The sequence below is a fragment of the Astyanax mexicanus genome, chromosome 1 (genome assembly GCF_023375975.1).
Source record: "Astyanax mexicanus isolate ESR-SI-001 chromosome 1, AstMex3_surface, whole genome shotgun sequence".
Lineage (NCBI taxonomy): Eukaryota > Metazoa > Chordata > Actinopteri > Characiformes > Acestrorhamphidae > Astyanax > Astyanax mexicanus.
Window position 1 is genome coordinate 61,663,315 of NC_064408.1, and position 20,788 is coordinate 61,684,102.

The 20,788-nt window shown below is 39.4% G+C and overlaps 1 protein-coding gene across 11 annotated transcripts in view; it reads right to left on the minus strand.

Annotated features, from left to right (window-relative positions):
* Positions 1 to 844: 844 nt before the first annotated feature.
* Positions 845 to 20,788, minus strand: part of dab1a (DAB adaptor protein 1a) — a 519,346-nt gene continuing 499,402 nt past the window's right edge. For 8 of the 11 annotated variants that reach the window (XM_022665931.2, XM_049481451.1, XM_049481442.1 and 5 more), the window contains 3 exons: positions 18,468 to 18,592; positions 12,249 to 12,323; positions 845 to 3,856 (listed from right to left, as the gene is read on the minus strand). In XM_022665931.2, the coding sequence (XP_022521652.1) occupies positions 3,812 to 3,856; positions 12,249 to 12,323; positions 18,468 to 18,592 (245 nt within the window). In that variant the 3' untranslated portion in view covers positions 845 to 3,811. Of the gene's footprint in view, positions 3,857 to 12,219; positions 12,324 to 18,467; positions 18,593 to 20,788 lie in introns of those variants that run through there. The other 3 variants (XM_049481418.1, XM_049481429.1, XM_049481432.1) reach the window with 3 other exon arrangements.

Consider the following 20,788-nt stretch of genomic DNA (forward strand, 5'->3'; position numbering starts at 1 on the left):
ATCAACTACAATATACATATGTTGAGTGAAAACAACTTCATTGAACAACTAATCACTGAAATCAACTTAATCAAGTTAGATAGACCGGCTGTGCTGTAGTTACTTTAATTTAAACAGTTACATTTCAGGTACACTACATTTTAAGTGTCAAGTACTTGTGGTTTGTCTGATGAACTTAGATAAAGATGAACGTTTGTGCAAATCTATACAGTATTATAAATTATTTAAAAAACTGAGTTTTGAAACTTAACACATCTGAGGCAATGAATTACCTCAAATGATTTGCGTAGACTTAACTTATTGGAGTTTACAGTGTAGTAATGGTAGATAATAGAACATGCACAATCATTTTGTACTAAAAAACAAAAAAAAAGCTTTAGCACCAACATTGCCAGTATAATGGAACCAGAATTATGTGAAAGGAATTTGACCCTGCAGATATGATTTAGATTAGGATACGTCTTGGTGATTCTCCTGGTATGCAGTGTTAATATGCAGTGCTAGATAAATCAGACTACACTATTATGTTGTATTTCTGTATCTCAACATTTTTTAACTCCATTCTTGTGATCTATCTTCACTGCACATTTTTGTGATTTCCTGCCCCAGAAGGATGGATAATTAGCTAATGATGTGCCTCAGGTGCAGCGAAATTGAGAAATGAGACTGCAGATGGACCACAGGCCTGGAAACACTGACCTAGTTATTACATTCTACTCTAATCAGTCATTTCTGTTATAACTAATTGAATGAATATTACCGTTATATTATTTTAAAAATGTACAAAGAACTTATTGTACAAATAAATACATGTTAATGACACTTACGCTGAAGAAAAACAGAGTCTGTTTTGCGATGTGTTTATTGGTAACAGTATTACATGGTGGGATACGCAAAATCAAGAAAAAAAAAAGAAAACAACAAAGAAAAATCCTCTAAAAATCACTGTAGAATGTCATCTTCATTGAGATAAAAAATAATGTGTCCTTTTACATTAACAAACCATTAGCTGAGGTAAAGTTAAAATAGGTCTAGAAACATACTCAGAACTGTTATGATTTCCCATCCTCTTCCGGCTTCACAATCTCGTTTTTTTAATCTGGAATTTAGTGTATGATCTTTAAAGGGCCAACATGGCTCTCAAATTAAAATGGGACTCTGGCCATAAAATAGCAAGTATTAAATCATTGCACCATCATTGCAGGTGATGGAATGACTGCTGACGTCACCGAAACAAATGCCGTTCACAGCGAGACTCTCCGATTTGATTTTGGATACCGGGATAACGAATGGTGGATTTTTCGTGTGGTGTTCGTTTTAAGTGAATTAACACTAAATTGTACATGGATCAACGCTGGCGGCTCTGGAGAGGAGGAACACATCAGGATTAAGAGTGTCCTAAAGTCTCGCCATTGATTTTGAAGAGTGTGTAAACATCTTTGTGTGAGTGAGTGAATAAATGTATATGTATATGTATAGGGGGTGAATGTTTTAGCGTTTGCTGTAGTACGTATGTATGTATTTTGGTGACACATAAGTCGAATCTAAGGCTATTAAAAAAAAAAATCATGTTTCCTCTAAACAGTAATCTTTAGGGCAGGAGAGCCTGAGAATGAGAATCACTAAATTCTCACTCAGTTCAATCAATAATCAGGTGATCTACTGGAGGTGATCATAGAACAGGGAAATCTAAGTGTGCTTGGGAGATGCATGTCGATATGTACGCTGTGATTTCTTTTCCACCGTTTTGCTACCTTAAATTTGTTTCCCGAACTTGTCAGTTATCGACTCTGACACTCGCTTCTTCAGCATGCTTCTTCTGGTGACTTCTGGGATCCCCATTGGAGGCACTGCCTCCATCAGTATTTGAGGGACTCTGCTGAGAAGAGACATACTCTGACTTGGACAGCAACATAAAACTATTATGAGATAGAGGGATAGTGGGTGTGTGGGTAGTTGGTGGGGTGTGTGGGTAGTTGGGTGGGTTGGGTGGGTTGGGGTTTGGACACATGTTGATATTGCTTGGGTTCCATTTCGAGCTTGCATCACTGAAGCCTGCCTATTTTATGGCACAGACGTCCGGCGGACAGAATGAACACTTATCGTCGTTATCATTATTGTTATTGTTATTATTATTATTATTATTATTATTATTATTTACAAAATGAGTTTGGCAAACCAATGATCTGATGCCTTAAAGCCATGTTCACCCCTAAACCGCATCTCAGGTCGACCTCAAGGGCTCCACTGACTTATAAAATAAAAATCCCATTTTTCAATGTCATGGTTTGTTTGTTTGTTCGTTTTTTTGTTTTCTTCTCATTAGTATTGTACAAAAGCTATAGATAAGGAACAGTTCAGTCACAGATTCAGCTTGTTTTTGCAACGTCCATGCCCTTGCAAAGTCCTCTCCGTCTGAATGAGCTGCTCAGAAGTCTTTCCCACAAAAGAGAGATTTTGGCAAAGTCACTCCTTGAGTCTGGTCTCTGTCTGAAGGGTCCAGAGAGAGAGAGAGAGAGAGAGAGAGAGATAGAGAGAGAGAGAGAGATAGAGACAGAGAGAGAGAGAGAGATAGAGAGATAGAGACAGAGAGAGAGAGAGAGAGACAAAGTCTCTTGTTTTTTTTTTTTTTTTTAGTTCTGCATAGCTCTCTAGCAGCAGAATCTCAAATAGATGGCGGAGGGAAACCAAACAAACCCAAATGGATGAATCACTTAATCCCATCGATGGATCCAAATGGATTATTCTGTAATCGATTGCTCTGGCTTGGACTACACGAGTGGGGGATGACAGTGCGGAGCTGGGATTCTGCTGGATCATGAAGCAGTGATTTGTTGAACTCTTGGGTGTGCGTGCGTGTGTGTACACTGGAATGAGGCATCTCTCCGAAATTCCACTCATACTACACACGGCCTCATTACAGAGTCTTGTAGAGACTGCATGAAAGGGAGAGTGAGAAAGAAGGGCCGACAGTAAGAGAAAGAGAGAGAGAGAGCGAAAGAGAGACACAGAGAGCCAGAAAAAAAAAAACAACAAAAAAAAACAAAAAGAGAGGCTGCAGAACAGGGCTAGTAAGGCTGTGAGGGGTGAAGAAGAGTTGATTCCTCCTCCTCATCATCTTCATCATCATCATCATCATCATCGTCATTACGTTAGCTGTGTCTAATGATCCCACTGCCAGTCCATGAGTGCAGGAAACACAGTGTGGCTGAAACAGAGAGGAGTCATTTCCTCCGCAAGAGGAGGAGAGAGAGAGAAACGGTGCGAGAGAAAGCAATAAAAGCGTCCAGTCAGTCGGTGGTTCCTCCAGAGAGAGAGAGAGAGAGAGAGAGAGAGAGAGAAAAAGAGAGAGAGAGAGAGAAAAAGAGAGAGAGAGAGAAACAGAAAGAAAGAGAGAGAGCGGTGCAGAAGGGGGCGGAGCTTACTGAAGGCTGGGTTAGGCTTCTCCAGGCTAAGCCGGAAAAGATGGCTGCATGGAGAGAAGGACCATGGAGGCTGGGGGTGACCTTCACAGCTGAGCTCCGAAGACCATCCACACTCACAGACACACAAACACACACACACGCGCGCGCGCGCACACACACACACAAAGTTCTCTCTCTCTCTTACACACATCCACACACACACATACAAACAAACATACACACTCTCAATCATTAACTTTCAATTCGTTTTCTCACCCATTTACTTAGTTTTTCATACACACACACAGTCACACACATACACACACAGTGGAGGGCGCTGAACCCTAGTGTTTGGTCTCCTGATCCCCCCAGCACTGTTCAGTTGTGTGCAGAACTCCCATAATCCTTCACTTCTTCCCTTTGTTGATCTGGGCGTAGAGAGGGTCCTTCCCCTGGACAGAAAAATAAAAACATGTCACTTCAGTCTTCATTGAAGACACGACAACACAATGTTTAGAATGCTTGAGAGATGCCAGTTTATTAGGTACAGCTGCCTTGTATCCTTCACTTATTGGCTAATGTCAAAAAATGTCAATCAATCAGTGTAGGTATGATCTGTAGGTACGATATGGTACACATATCAGTTACACTGAAAAAAATACATGCTAGGCTCCACAATGTGTTTAACATAGGTTCTTCATATTCATGTCGTCTTTTCAATTAAGGTGCACATTGTAAAAGTAGAATTTCTTGCTGTAGCTCATCTGCAGCAAGACCAAGGGTCTACATTCTCCAGTTGTGCCTGAAATAATATCTAGACAATGGTGGTCCTACTAGACTTTCCTCTCTTTATGTACAGGGTAGATATAGATTGTGTTTTTTGGTGGTTTCTCTATGCTGATGGTCATTTCCATTGATGGACAGGCTAGAGATTGGCTGATAAATGTTATATATGCAAAATGCACAGATGTGTTAAATAATACATTGACCAGTGAGTATAGGTACAATTTCATAAACTGTTATTGCAAAATATTATCCATGCACATGTAAAGTACAGTACAGTAAAAGTTTGGACCAACCTTTTTGTTCAATATTTTTTTACTACATTAAGTAAATTAACACTGAAGTCATCCAGCACATAAGGAATCATGCAGTAAACTTAAAATTAAACACTCCGTAAAGCATTTAGGTGGCTCTCATCTGGGGTGCTGTTAACTTGTGGTTTCTGGGGCTGGAAACTCTGATGAACTTAACCTGTGCAACAGAGGTAACTCTTGGTCTTCCTTTCCTTGGGTGGCCCTGATGAGAGCTAGTTTAATCATAACATTTTTTATGGTTTTTGGACTGCACTTGAGGATACTTTCAAAACATTTCAGTTTCTTGAAATTTATCGGATGAACTGACCTTCATTTTATAAATTGTTTTGTTCTTTAATTAGTTGAGTAGTTCTTGCCATAATATGGATTAGAACATTACTCAAACAGGGCTATTCACTGTAAACCAGCTCAATATCTACACAACTTTACAACTGATGCTCTCCAACACCTAATCTAAGCGTTACGAACTTCAATTCATTAAATGCTGATACGTTCAGCACAGCTGTTAACTGAAATCCATTCCAGGTGACTCTACCTCATAAAGCTGACTGAGAAAATCCAGCCACAATGTGCAAAACTGTCATCAAAGCAAGAGGTGTTACTTTTTTTTAAGAATCTAAAATCTAAAACATATTCTGGTTTCTTTATTACTTTTTTTTTTACAAAACAATTCCATTTGTTTTTCTTCACAGTTTGCATTTCTTAAGAATTAATCTATACAATGCAGAAAATAATGAAGAGAAAAAAAAAACCCTGAATTTAAGGTGTGTCCAAACTTTTGACTTGTACTGTAGTTCCTTTGGACCAACAGCAGATGTCACTAAAGCTTTTCCAACTGACTGGCAGCATCACACTGAAGATGATGAGGCAGCTCCACATGCCTCACCTTTTCTCAACAGCTCAAGTAAGAGCAAAGCCATGGCTGGAGAAAAAAAACCCTGCTACATGTGTAACTGCTCCAGGCGGTAAAGCTGCTCTAGATCTCATGGGAATAGGCTATTGCCCTGTCTCCTGATTCCCACCAATCCAGTCATTATAGAATCGAGAGCAAGACAGAAGAAGAATGCCTGAGAGGAAGCTGTGTGAAAAAAGAATCTCAGCAGACAGGAATAAAGACAGAGAGATAGAAACAGACCTGGCAAAGTAGCAGAACTCTTTGAGTCTTGCCTGTAGCCTGTCCAAGCCTATGGCCAAATATCCGTTCAACATCCCTGAATCTTCCAGCACACTATAATTATGACACACTCTTAGGTTTGCACTTCTCTTCTCCAGGAGAGAAATGAAAAAAGTGAAAGGAAGACAGAAGAGACGATAAAAAAGACGGAGCTGACAGATCAGTCCGAAAAACGCCAGCTCAGAGAGTAATAAATAGAAAAGAGTAAGACAGGGACAAGAAGAGAAAGGAATAGGGAGGAGAGGCAGCAAATCCTGTCTGAGATAGAGAAAAGTGTGAAGGGAATGTACGGGCCTTCACACTGAACAGAGAAGCCTCCAGGAGGGGCATCTTGAACCCAGACAGCTAAGTGAGACAGCTCAAAAAGCCTCGGCAGCCTCAGCCTCAGTCATTCCACTTTATCCTACAAAACTGCTACAGACTGTAGTCACTGCCTCCAAGCCAGAACATCAGTTTCAGTCATCTGGCACTGCTCCTCCTTATTGACTAGGAGGAACACAGTCATCATCAGTAAAGCTACAGATGTCTCGCAGGGACACTGTCATCCACAACAGATAGTCTAGGACAAATGCATTAAATACTCTGGATCACGCCTTCAGACATACACTGTCCATCATGAGTTTGGAGACACCAAACATTTTTTTAAATGTCTAACAACATGAGCATGCTTCAATTTGATGTTTTAGGGCTGTATGTGTATGAAAAGGAATGTAATTTGTATGTCAGTGCATAAGCTTAACATTTTCAGCCATAATTTACTCACAATTTGCTTATGTTTTATAAAGAGTTTTGAGCAATGGCCTTACATATATTCTGTAAAAAATAATCACAAACCTTTGATTCATCAGTTTAGTGGAATACGTCTCACCGAAATAGCTTCTAATATTATAAACAGTGGCTTGCAAAAGTATTTGTATCTGATCCATGAACGTTTTCAAAATTTGTCATCTTATATCCACAAACTTAAATGCATTTTATAGAGATTTTAAGTGATAAACCAACACAAAGTAGCACTTTGCAAAAGACGTGAGACTGGGAAGGAGATTCACCTTCCAGCAAGACAATGACCCTAAACATACAGCCAGAACTACAGTGGAACAGTTTAGATCAAAGAATATTATTCATGTATTAGAATGGTCCAGTCAAGCTCCTGACCTAAATACCACTGAGCTTCTGTGGCAAGACATGAAAATTGCTGTTCACAGAAGCTCTCCATTCAACCTGGCTGAGCTTGAGCTATTTTATAAAGAACAATGAGCAAAAATACCCCAAAACACTGACAGTTGTAACTGCAGAGAATGGTGGCTCTATGAAGTATCGATATAGGGGGGCTAAATACTTTTACAGCACATTTTTTTTTTTACGTTTTTTTTTAATTATATATTTTTTAAATCTATGTAACATTTTCGTTCCACTTCACAATTATGTGCTAATTTGTGTTGGTTTATCACTTAAATTTGAAAGTTTGTGGTTGTTAGGTGACAAAATGTGAAAAAAGTTCAAGGGGTATGAATACTTTTGCAAGCCACCGTATATTAAAATGGGAATGACCTTCAGTATAGTCCCTAAAGAATTTAAGTTAGGGAGTTAAAGGCACACTATGCAACTTTTTTTTAGCTAATCAATGCATTTCATATGGTTTTAGGTAAATAAATGATTCATTATATAGCAAATCGTCGCTGTCCTATGAAAAACACTTATCTCCATTTTTGTCAATTTTTAGTTTACTACATAATTTGAATTTGATGAATGGACCAATAGAAACTCTTCAAAATTACCTGAAATAAACTCGTTTTACATTGACTTCCATTGAAAGTTTACTAGGTTTTTTCTCTCTCCTGTAAAGTTGCTGTTTTGGAGATAAGTGTTTTTCATTGGAAAGCAACAATTTGCTATATAATATAATGTATATATTTATATATATAATATAATATAATATATTTAATGGTCTGTAAGGGAAAAAAAACATGCTCGCAAATTCAGGAGCCCTTGGCCCTCACCCATGGGTTCACAAGTCTTGGGCATCGTTAGAGGCAGTCTTGCTTTACGGCAAATACTATGGAGAGGCAGGCTAGTTGCTAGTGGTTCTAAATCAAGATGGCGAGAGGATAGTTGTAGACATTTTTAGTTGTAGATTTATCATGATGACGTCAGAGAGAAAACAGTAAAAATCCATGTCAGAGCAGCAAGGAACAGGAAAAGAGCTCTGAACAGAGAGAGGAGTCACATATGGGTGTGCAAGTTTGAGATTTCACTATAGTAGTCATTGTTTGTAAATGTCTTTGTTCGACATTTTTTATGGATGTGGTCAGTTGCTGGATAGTTAAGTGGTTAGTGGCACTGTTCTTTTAGATAATTAGGGCGTTTTCACACCTGTAGTTGGTTTCTCTGGTACGAATCAGTTGATTATGTTCGTTTACTTGGAACGTTTTCTCCCTCTGTTTGGTTTGGTTTCACACAGGCATAAATCTAAATGCAACAAATATGCACCAATAACCCACACGAGCACGATGGGTCCTCTGATTGGTCAGAGCTGTCTGGTGCGTGACCAAAAAAAGTAAATATGGGGAGAAGATTCTGTGTTCCAGCACGTATATATCTCTGCAGTTTAAAGCTGCTTTGACACAGAATGCTGAAATGCTGTACTTTCACAGTGTTTTCAACAGGACGTGCAGCGCAGATGTACAGATAATAAATGAATTTGAGCGGCTGCGAGTAGTGAACAGAATGAAGCAAAGACAGCGTTTGTTCATAGCTGTGGTAATTAGCGTTATCTGGCTAATATATCAAATTAAACTGTGCCTTATAAGCAGTTTAGCTCAAATAAAAGGAGTGTATTTGTGGGCTCCGGGCCAGCGGACTAAGGCGTTGCGACTATGATCAGGAGATCGCTGGTTTGAAACCTGTTTATGTAGCTTGGCACCAGCTGCCAGAGCCCTGAGAGAGCACAATTGGCCTTGCTCTTTTTGGGTGGGTAGATGGTGCTCTCTCCCCTCATCACTTTAAAGGGTGATGGTGATCAGCACAAGGCGTCTGTGAGCTGATGTATCAGAACCGAGTTGATGTGCTTTCCTCTGAGTGCGCTGTGGGATGCTACGCAGTAATGCTGCATCAGTAGCAGTTTGAAGAGAGGCGGTGGCTGGTTTCACATGTATCGTAGGAGGCATGTGCTAGTTTTTACCCTCCTGGTGTTGGGGCATCACTAGTGATAGAGGGAGTCCTAATGAGTGGGTTGGGTAGTTGGCCGTGGAAATTGGGAGAAAATGGGATAGCTGGGTTGGATTGAGACCGGATCAGGAATTAGTTTCGGACTGGATTGAGACCACTTCCACTAGCAGGTATCGGTCCGCTCTCGAGTGTGATTAATGTTTTCACACTTGTTCAATTAAAACGCACAAAGGGTCCAAACAAACCAGAATCTGTTTTAACAAGATCAAATAGTGATCTGCACAAATCAGAAAATGGTACAAGAATTAGTCATGTTTGCTAGCCCTAATACTAATAAAACTAGTGTTTTATGTCTAGGCTAGCATTTACTGATGACTCTAGAATAGTTAATTTTTTTTCTGATTGTATTTTACTTTTAACCTTGCAATGCACAAATTATTTTCTGTTTTCATGTTCCATGGCTAGGCGAAGGAACTGAAAGAACACGACACGACAACGAACATTTACTTTTGGCCTGTAGGGGAAGCCTCATAAGAAAACCAACCAAGTGTTTCCTAGTGTTCCTTCAACTGAAAAGGACAGATGAACAAATGAACATTACAAAAGACGTCGAGAAGATGTCCTCAAACTTTTAATATGCTAGATACACAAACATAAAAGCTCTGCTGTGATACTCCTAATAAAAAAGCCCATCACTAACAGCAGAAACACTGCAGTTCCTTAGAGACATCATTCCCACAGGGGCTAGTCCCCTTTTCTGCCCTCTATAGCATTTAAACAGGTTTTATATGCATAAACCCTGCTCTTCCCTGAGGTGCTGTCTCTGTGCATGTCTCAGTGGCCGTCCAGCTTTATTAAGCCTCAGACTGCACTAATGAGGCCAGCAGATCAGTCTGCATGCAGACACCGCCACACAGCTCTGCTTCTGCTTCACTTTATTAACATTTTATGCAGCAAATCAGGGAGCAGCCCCTCAGCTCATCTTCTCTCTGGTGGACCAGGAGACCACGTGGATCTGCAGCTCTAAAAGTGCAGTAGTGGTTCATGAAGCCACACTTCAGTAGAGAACATAAAATTGCACTGGCACCAGGACTGAGTCATTGAACAGCATAATGATGCCAGGACTGGACTGGACTGATTTTACTAATGGATCAAACAAAAAGCAACAATGCAGTAGATAAAGACTTGAAGGAGAACTCCAGTGTAAAATGGACTTTTGGTGTAGTAAAACATAATTAAAAGTACTTACCTTTGATAAATAGCACACATCCGCTCTCCCGCAGCATTCTGAGACCCAGAAATTTCAACATTTGTCCAAACTCTCTTTAGATTTGGTGACACAGGGCATAATTTGCCCCTATAAATCTGTTATCTATATCTATCATATATATATATATATATATGATAATGACAGACATATATACATACACTTCGCATAGCCTGCCTCCTGGCACCAGCTGCTACGCTATGCCTTGTCTATGTGTATATGTCTGTCATTATCAGTACACAGTGATGGTGGCAACCGGAGCTGAAACAAGTGTTATAGGATGTAAACAGTGTTTTTAATAAGCTTCTTGTGCACTTTTTTTAAGTTATTATGCCTCGTTTTAAATGTCAGGGCTCTCCAGATTCTAGCAAGGAGGTGTGGAGCTATTTGAGCCTGGATAGCGGTGGAAAAAGTGATTTATATGGGCAAATTATGCCCCATATCACTCAGTCTAAAGGGTGTCTGGACAAACTATTAAAATTTCTGGATCTCGCAACACTGTGGGAGAACGTAGGTGATTATTCATCAAAGGTAAGTACTTTTTATCATGTTTTACTACACCAAAAGACCATTTTTACACCAGAGTTCTCCTTCAACTCATGTTAACACAAATCAAATATTCAATCCAGTACTGAATAAAACTGAAGAGCCAAACCTATTCACACAGAGTTCAGTTTAAGCACAACTCTCGAACAGAGTGACAAACTACAGCTTCATATTGAGCTCCTGTGCAGTGACAGGAACGATGCACATGTTCACAGCTTCATTTGAAATACTGATAAAGGCACAGCACAAGACAGATGCTTAGATGTGTGATGTTCATGGATATGCCATGCCACAATGCTGCTCTATAACAATGCCAGTCAACAGCTCTGATACTCACACACCTGAGGCAGCTTTAAGGGGATAAAAGGAACACTCTCTCTCTTACACACACACATACACACACACACAAACATACAAAACAGCAAAACAAATCCACAAGAAATATAAACAGAATTTACACATCCCATCTTAAGTAGCAGCAGACAAGGGTGGAGGGATGAGGAAGTGAGAGTTGGAGAAAGAGAGAGATAAAGAAAAAAGTGGGAAAGGAAGGGAGAGAGAAAGAAAAAGAAAGAAAGAAAGTTACTATATATTAAAGAAATATACAGTTGCAAGAAAAATCTATGTAAACCATTTGGGGTTTCTTGGATTTCTGCATAAATTGGTCATTAAATGTGTTCTGATCTTCACCTAAGTCACAGTTTATTGAACACAACATGTTAACATTCACAGTGAGGGTGGAAAAAGTATGTGAACCTAATGACTTTTCTAAGAGCTAATTGGAGCCAGGATGGGATGAGATTGGATGTATTTTGGTTAAAGCTGCCCTGCCCTATAAAAACCACACACCAGTTTTGAGTTTGCTGTTCTTAAGAAGAATTGCTTGATGTGAATCATGCCTCACACAAAAGAGCTCTCAGAAGATCTACATTCAAGAATTGTTGACTTGCATGAAGCTGGAAAGGGTTACAAAAGTATCTCTAAAAGCCTTGATGTTCATGTGTCCATGGTAAGACAGACGGTCTACAAATGGAGAAAGTTCACCACTGTTGCTGCTCTCCCTAGGCGTGGTCGTCCTGTAAAGATGACTGCAAGAGCACAGCACAGAATGATCAATGAAGTGAAGAAAAATACTAGAGTGTCAGCTGAGGACTTACAGAAATTTCTGGCACAAGCTAACATTTGTATTGACAAATCTACAATAAGGAAAACATTAAACAAGAATGTAGTTCATGGGAGGACACCATGGAGGAAGCCACTGCAGTACTGGCTAAATATACTGTGGACAGATGAAACCAAAATTTGTTGTGTAACTCCAAAGGTTTCACATACTTTTTCCTGCAACTGTAGATAGAATGACAATATCGAGATATAGAGAGATAAAGAGAAAGAGAAAGAGAGAGAGAGAAAGAGCACCAGAACACACGGCCACGATGTTGCGATTGTGTATACGATGGTGGGCGGAGGTGGAGACAGGTGAAGGCGTGCTGATGGACATCACGGTTGGAGCAGGCCACCGACACGCAGAAGAGCAGGAGAAGGGAGAAGAGGACAGATACCTACCCCTGACCTGCTGCTATCTAGCTACCGACCTGAGGACTGTCCGGCTCTGAGCCTTCACACTCTGCCTGAGGCTCACTCACACACGGAGACTGAGCATCTCCAGCCTGCGGAGAGACAGAGAGAGAGAGCGAGAGAACGATGGGGAGAAAGAGATGAGAGAGAGGGTGATAGGGGTATGAAAGAATCAAGGGTTGATAGCATAAAGTGAATGAAACAGTGAGACAAAGGACAGAGGGGAAAGAGGCAAAGAGGATGGGGACAGGAGAGAGAGAGAGAGAGAGAGAGAGAGAGAGAGAGAGAGAGAGAGAGAGAGAGAGACAGAATGGACAGAGACAAGACAAAGACAAAGATTGGAAGAGTAAGGAATGATAGATAGATATACAGGAATGACAGAAAGAGATGGTAGAGGAGAAGAAGTGAAAAGGAGAGACAGGACAAATGGTTACAAGGATACATGGCAGAGTGCCAAAAGGTTGGAGGACAGAAAAGAGTGATGGAAGGGATTGGAACGAATGAAAGAGAGTGATGGAGAAGAAGTGGTGGGTTATAAAGGGGTGAAAAGGAGAGAAAAAGAAGGAGAAGTTAAGCATAGAGGAAATAAACAGCACAGAAAAAAGCAGCATACTGCAGAATCGCAGTGGTTAGAAATCAGCAGGCCGTCCATCATCCAACATTTCCCTTATTGATTCACTCATTCATTTGTCTGTTCATCCATCCATCCATCCATCTATCCACCCACACCTCAGTCTATTCACTCACCCCTCTGTCTGTTCCGTTGATGTGAAATGCCCCTCTTTTTCATCCAGCACATTATTATGTTCTAGTATGAAAGGTTCAGTGCTGCGTTATATAAGCACTTTAGGCCATGCTGAATTGATGCCCTCCTGGTGCTTTGCTCTTAACACCTCGGCTGAGTGTGTGTGTGGGTGTATTTTTTTGTGTGTGGTGTATGTGTGTGTGTGAGTGTGTCTGTGGTGGCTAATGACATTTCAGTGAGTAAGGGGAGGGCACACTCTTTTACTTACAGAATAATTTGAACAGAATAATTTGTGTTCGGCTAAGATGAAAGAAAAGAGAAAGAGAGAGCAAGTAGGGGTTCTCTGATGACTCAGAGAGAGAGAGAGAGAGAGAGAGAGAGAGGGGTGTACACTCCTTCAGTTTAGAGCTAACAGTAATATTAGTCAGGCTTTATGGAGCAGTGGCGGCTCAGTGCTCAGAGCTCTGGGTTATTGATGTCAGGGTTGTGGGTTTGATACCCGGGTTCATTAAGCTGCCACTGTTGGGCCTCTGAGCAAGCCCTTAACCCTCACTGCTCCCCCGGCTGCTGCGCTCCTGGGCACGTGTGCTCACTGTATGTCACTCTGTGTGTGTCAAATTCCATCTGTCCCCAATATACAGTTTTTTGCAAATGTTTTAGGCACCTGTGGGAATTTCAGTAAAGTAAAAGCTTCTTATCTGTGCAGTAAGTGTTTATTAGTTCAGTAAAACACTATTACTAATGCATTACAATAAATACAAACAGCAGATTTACAGCCCTGTTCTCCTAATCTCTCCTCATCTGAGTTTAATAGAGTTATTTCTAGCTCTCTTCATATCAACACCTGGTTTGGTAAATTAGTAAATTTGGTAAATCAGGTGAGCTGCTGATGGAATTGAACATATACACATGCTGGCTGAGGAGCATCCAGGAGAAATCTGAAACTACACTTTGTTCTTCAGTTTGGCTAAAAGGGTAAACATTTGAGGAGAACCACTTTTGGCTCAATAAAGAACCCTGTTTCTAAAAGTTATATGTGTGTGAAGAACCTTACAGTACTAATGTATCTAAAAAAAAAATAGAATATCATTGAAAAGTTACTTCATTTCAGTAATTCAGTTAAAAATCTATCTATTATAAAGATGTATTACACACAGAGTTTATTTATTTTATTGTTGATGATTATGGCTTACAGCCAATTAAAAAAAAACAAAAATCAATCTCTCAGAAAACTAGAATATTATATAAGGCCAATGGGTTAATTTGACGAAGGCAGTGTGCCAAGTCCTGCTGGAAAATGAAATCCACCAGCAGATGATATAGCTCTCCAAAGTTTCCACAATCAGTGATGGTTTGGAGAGACATGTCATCTGATGGTGTTGATCCACTCTATTTTATCAAGTTCAAAGTCAGTGCAGTGTTTTCACACAAAATCTTACAGCACTTCATGCTTCCCTCTGCTGACAACTTTTATAGAGATGTGGATTTCATTTTCCAGCAGGACTTGGCACACTACCCACACTGCCAAAAGTACCAGTTGGTCTTATATAATATTCTAATTTTCAGAGATACTGACTTTTCTGGGTTTTCATTTGCTGTAAACCATAAAAAAAAGAAATAACCGCATAAAATAGATCAGACTGTGTGTAATTCATCTATATAATATATAAGCTTCACATTATGAACTGAATTACTGAAATAAAGTAACTTTTCAATGATTTTCAATGATTTTTTTTTGAGCTGCACTAGTAGAATAACGTCTGTCAATGGACATTACTTAATATTTGATAATTGTAATATTTGTGTTTACATACATATATAACAGTAAACTTCAATAACAGTGACTCCATACACACAGTGTGGACTACAGTAGGTGAAATCTATAAAAATCTATTGTTTTTAAAGGGGTATAAATGCTTATCTGTGCTTTTCTATTATCATTATGGCATTGGCATATAATGATCTTACAATTATAATAGTTTTATTTATTACAATAATTTCTGTGACGAAATATCCTACACAAAATATTGTTATAGTGACAGGTCTAAGTACCTCTGCATTTAACCTATTCATAACAATGAACAGACACACACAAACTAGTGAATGAGGGATGGGAAGACACACCCAGAGCAGTAGGTGGGTAGCCACCTTAGTGCCCGGTGAGCATTAGGGGGCACCTCAGCAATGGATGTTACAGGAGGAAAAAAAGCTTTTTTTTTTTTTTTTAATGTATTTAAGCTTTAAGTGTTGAGTTTTTTTTTTTTAGTAAAGAATTTTTACAAACTTTTATCATGTACAGATTCCTTGAAGCTTTAAAAGGTTATTCTCTCACACATCCCTACTACAAACACTCTTCCTTATGGATCCAAAAGTGGTTCCCCTAAAGCATCATTTGTGTAAGAATTAAAGACCTAGTTTCATCAGGCTTTGTAACACACACTCATATATGAAGATTGATACGTGATATATGAAAGGTATCTGAGTGTGATTAATAATGCTCTAATGGTCTTTCTGACACCTCCAAGGACTAATTTTACACATTATTGGACCCAAATGTTGATCATCCATGGAAGAGGATTCATAAAAAGGATGAGCCAATCAGGAGAGAGTGATTGCCTGGCCCTGTATGGCTCATTTCCATAACAATCTATCAAAGTATCTCGACAAAGCAGAGGACACGTTTATTACAAGGCTTATTTTTCCTCGTGGAACTTCTATGCAGAATTGGAGGGAGGCTGTGGAGAGGTCAAGGGCATCCTATACATGCTATACATTAGCAATAAAGTTGCTTCTTCGTTATGCTGAAGACTGGCCTTCGGGTATATAGTGTGACTCAGAGCAATGCATGCAAATGAATATCAGCGATGTCACAGAAAGACCTTGCAACTCCGTTTTGGCACTTTTTTCCCTTAACTAATGACATATTTACATTTTCCTATAATTTTGTACTGAGCACTTTAAGATAAAATGCTCCAAAATTACTTGTTTTACATTAACATACATACATTATTTTCCTTCCTCTGTAAAGTGATATAGTTTTGCATGACAGCCTTATTATATTTAGTGATGTAGATCCTTTTTAACCCCTTAACTTCCAAGAACTTTTAGTTTCCAAGACATTTTACTTTGTGATTACATGGAAAACAATGTTATTTTTATAGACAAAACTTCACTGGCCAGTGCATTAATGATATATTTTCCCATTATTTAGTAGGTTTTTCAGTTCTGTATATATTATTTTTAAGCATACATATTTTTAGAGATTTTCCAGACGGTTTAGTTGTTACCAGTAATGACAAAACATACTCTCATTTTATTTGAATGATTTTTCACTTGCAGTTCACAGAAACAAGAAATTACAGTAAAAAAAAATGCATAGATTCTAAAGTGGCTAATTATTATTTGGGTTTTATTAAGCACTTTGAATTTAAGTAAAGATAAAGTGCACACTTAAAATTGTGTTTTCAAATTGTAAATGTAATTAATTACCCACCAGTATGTATATAAGTATATATACAGTTGTGGTCAAAAGTTTACATACACTTGTAAAAAAACATAATGTTATGGCTGTCTTGAGTTTTCAATAAGTTCTACAACTCTTATTTTTCTGTGATAGAGTGATCGGAACACATACATGTTTGTCACAAAAAACAGTCATAAAATTTGGTTCTTTCATAAATTTATTATGGGTCTGCTGAAAATGTCACCAAATCTGCTGGGTCAAAAATATACATACAGCCACATTAGTATTTGGTTACATGTCCCTTGGCCATTTTCACGGCAACTAGGCGCTTTTGGTAGCCATCCACAAGCTCCTGGCAAGCTTCAGGTCGAATGTTTGACCACTCTTCTTGACAGAATTGGTGCAGTTCAGCTAAATGTGATGGTTTTCTTGCATGAACCCGTTTCTTTAGCACTGTCCACATGTTCTCAATGGGGTTTAAGTCAAGACTTTGGGAAGGCCATTCTAAAACCTTAATTCTAGCCTGGTTTAGCCATTCCTTTACCACTTTTGATGTGTGTTTTGGGTCATTGTCTTGTTGGAACACCCAACTGCGCCCAAGACCCAACCTTCGGGCTGATGGTTTTAAGTTTTCCTGCAGAATTTGGAGCTAATCCTCCTTCTTCATTATCCCATTTACTTTCTGCAAAGAACCAGTTCCACTGGCAGCAAAACATCCCCAGAGCATAATACTACCACCACCATGCTTGACAGTAGGCATGGTGTTCCTGGGATTAAAGGCCTCACCTTTTCTCCTCCAAACATATTGCTGGGTGTTGTGGCCAAACAGCTCAATTTTTGTTTCGTCTGACCAGAGAACTTTCCTCCAGAAGGTTTTATCTTTGTCCATGTGATCAGCAGCAAACTTCAGCCGAGTCTTAAGGTGCCTTTTCTGGAGCAAGGGCTTCTTTCTTGCACGGCAGCCTCTCAGTCCATGGCGATGTAAAACACGCTTGACTGTGGAGACTGACACCTGTGTTCCATCAGCTTCCAAATCCTTGCAGACCTGCTTCTTGGTGATTCTTGGTTGACTCTTGACCATCCTGACCAATCTCCTCTCGGCAGCATGTGATAGCTTGCGTTTTCTTCCTGATCGTGGCAGTGACACAACTGTTCCATGCACTTTATACTTGCGTATAATTGTCTGCACAGTTGCTCTTGGGACCTGTAGCTGCTTTGAAATGGCTCCAAGTGACTTCCCTGACTTGTTCAAGTCAATAATTCGCTTTTTCAGATCCACACTGAGTTCCTTTGACTTTCCCATTGTAGCTTTTGTAGCTGAGTCTAATCACTGGGTCAAATGAGCCCTATTTAAATGGGCTCATGAGAAGTCAACAGCTGTAGTCAATCAGAATCACTTACAAGAAGTGAAGAGGCCATGAAATGAAGCTAATTTGATTGACACAACTCGCTACATCACCAAAATTGACAAATTTTGTTGCTGTATGTATATTTTTGACCCAGCAGATTTGGTGACATTTTCAGCAGACCCATAATAAATTTATGAAAGAACCAAATTTTATGACTGTTTTTTGTGACAAACATGTATGTGTTCCGATCACTCTATCACAGAAAAATAAGAGTTGTAGAACTTATTGAAAATTCAAGACAGCCATAACATTATGTTTTTTTACAAGTGTATGTAAACTTTTGACCACAACTGTATATATATATATATATATATATATATATATATATATATATATATATATATATATATATATATATATATATATATTTTTTATTTTTTTTTTTAATATATTTCAGTTCTGGAGAGTCAGTGTTCAGAAAGTTTGATGATTTTCCTCCTCACACACACCAGCGCAAACTTGGAAATAAACAGAAGTGTGTTTCAGCAGGGAAATTACCAAACTGTGTTGGACACCAGCAATCTAAAACTGAAAACTAAATAAACGTGTTAACATACAACATGCAGAGGCTTCAGTTACTCTCCACACACACACTTGTAATCCTCGTAACACTACTCACAGCATCCTCCTCCCCGCTCCGGCTAGGACTGCCCTCCGCCTCCCCAAACGAGTCGTCGGTCGGGGGGTCGCTGGCCTGGGACGAGGACTTTGAGGGGGAGCTCTGCCGAGGAGCCGGGGTGGGCGCTGCAGAAAACACACAGGACAAAATGCTGTTAATTGAACCAAACACACAACAGCATTTAAAAGCAATTACTGACTGTAAGCTTCTAAATGCACACAGAGGGGCCGGTTCAAGACCGCCACGGTAATTGCTGGTCAGAGCCTGACTGATGGACAGTAATGGTTTAAGTGGATGCGGATCGCAACTCTTTAATTACATTAGCAGATTTACACTGTCTGAGCTGCTGTTCATTCTCTCTAAAAGGCTACAAACACATTTGCAGCTAATGTGAGCTGCGCTGGCCTGTTTTATTTAGAAGAGGCATTTAGATTTTAAGCACTTATAAACAGACAAGATGTGGCTCGCTTGCAATCAGTTAATTAATCCATCAACTGAAACAAACAGCATTTTGGGAAGCAGACAACCAGCCACAGTTCCAGAAATATCTCACATATCCATTTTTTTTGTTTTTATCATAAATTAAATTAAAGTTTGGTGTTTAAAATGTGTACCTGTACATGATTTTTCTTGTTCTCCCACTTAACTAGGTCTTAACTAGAACTGTGTCTGTGGTCTTTCATTTCCTCACTCTGTTCCTCACAGTGGAAACTGACAGCTGAAATCTCTGAGATATGAGCTTTTTGTATCCTTCCTCTAAACCATGATGATGAACAATCTTTGTTTTCAGCTCATTTGAGAGTTGTGTTTTGAGGCTCCCATGTTTAGAGGCTCCCACTCTTTAGAGAAGGAGGAGCAAAGAGGAGAAAAACTTGCAGTTGGCCACTTTAACCCTTTCTCATAATTGGATTCACCTGTGTATGTAGGTCAAGGGTCAATGAGCTTCCTAAACAAATTTTGTGTTGCAATAATTAGTGCTAGAATTATTTAAATCAGTAAAAAAACAAGGGTGCCCACATTTATGCACTTGCCTAATTTTGTTTAAATTATTATTGCACACATTCTGTAAATCCTATAAACTTAATTTCACTTCTTCTCAAATATCACTGTGTTCGTCTGTTTCTTGATATATTTAACTAAAATTGCTGATCTGAACCACCAATGATATTTATAAAACGTTTTCATACTACTGTAATATATTTGAATGCTACTGCTACAGGGGTTGGACAATGAAACTGAAACACCTGGTTTTAGACCACAATAATTTATTGTGGTGACGGACAGTTCTGGTAAAACAGGAGAGTTGAGGTGCACATTGAATTCTGCTGTGATTTGAGCAGCCGCGGTTTTATGTTTTTTGGATACAATCCGGGTTAAGACCCGAACATCCCTTTCAGACAGCTTCCTCTTGTGTCCACAGTTAATCCTGTTGGATGTGGTTGGTCCTTCTTGGTGGTATGCTGACATTACCCTGGATACCGTGGCTCTTGATACATCAAAAAGACTTGCTGTCTTGGTCACAGATGCTCCAGCAAGACGTGCACCAACAATTTGTCCTCTTTTGAACTCTGGTATGTCTCCCATAATGTTGGGTGCATTGCAATATTTTGAGCAGAACTGTGCTCTTACCCTGCTGGTTGAACCTTCACACTCTGCTCTTACTGGTGCAATGTGCAATTAATGAAGATTAGCCACCAGGCTGCTCCAATTTAGCCATGAAACCTCCCACACTAAAATGACAGGTGTTTTAGATTCATACCCTGTAGCTGTTTGCGAAATTAGCCTCATGGCTCCATTGCAAACAAGAGGGCAAGGAAGAAAAAAATAATAATAATAACGGTTGCCTGACTCAATTTGGCATAAGGAACATTTGAGGAAAACAAAACAAAACAAAACAAAAAAAAAAACATTTTTGGCTATACCATTGCTTAATCCATAATATCCATAAATAAATCAGGTTGTTCCAAGTAGATATTGTGTTTCGGCTCAACTAAACAAAAAACTGGAACTGCCTGAGCCATTTAACCCCCAAAACACCCACATGTTCTTTTCATCCTTTTCACATACCAAAGTCTCTCTCTGCAATACTGGGTCAGCACCACTATTAACCTGCATGCACCCCAAAAGGCCTGGTGGTCCGTGCTCATTCATTGTTGCTTCATAAATGAGTCTGACCTGAGAATGTGTGTGTATTTATGTGCGTGTGTGTCGCTGGTGCAGTCTAGCACTCCTCCACAACAGTAATTAGCACAACAGGACTGTGAGGATCCAAACAGGCTGAACACACAATGCATGGCTCCCTAGAGACCGGTGATAATTAC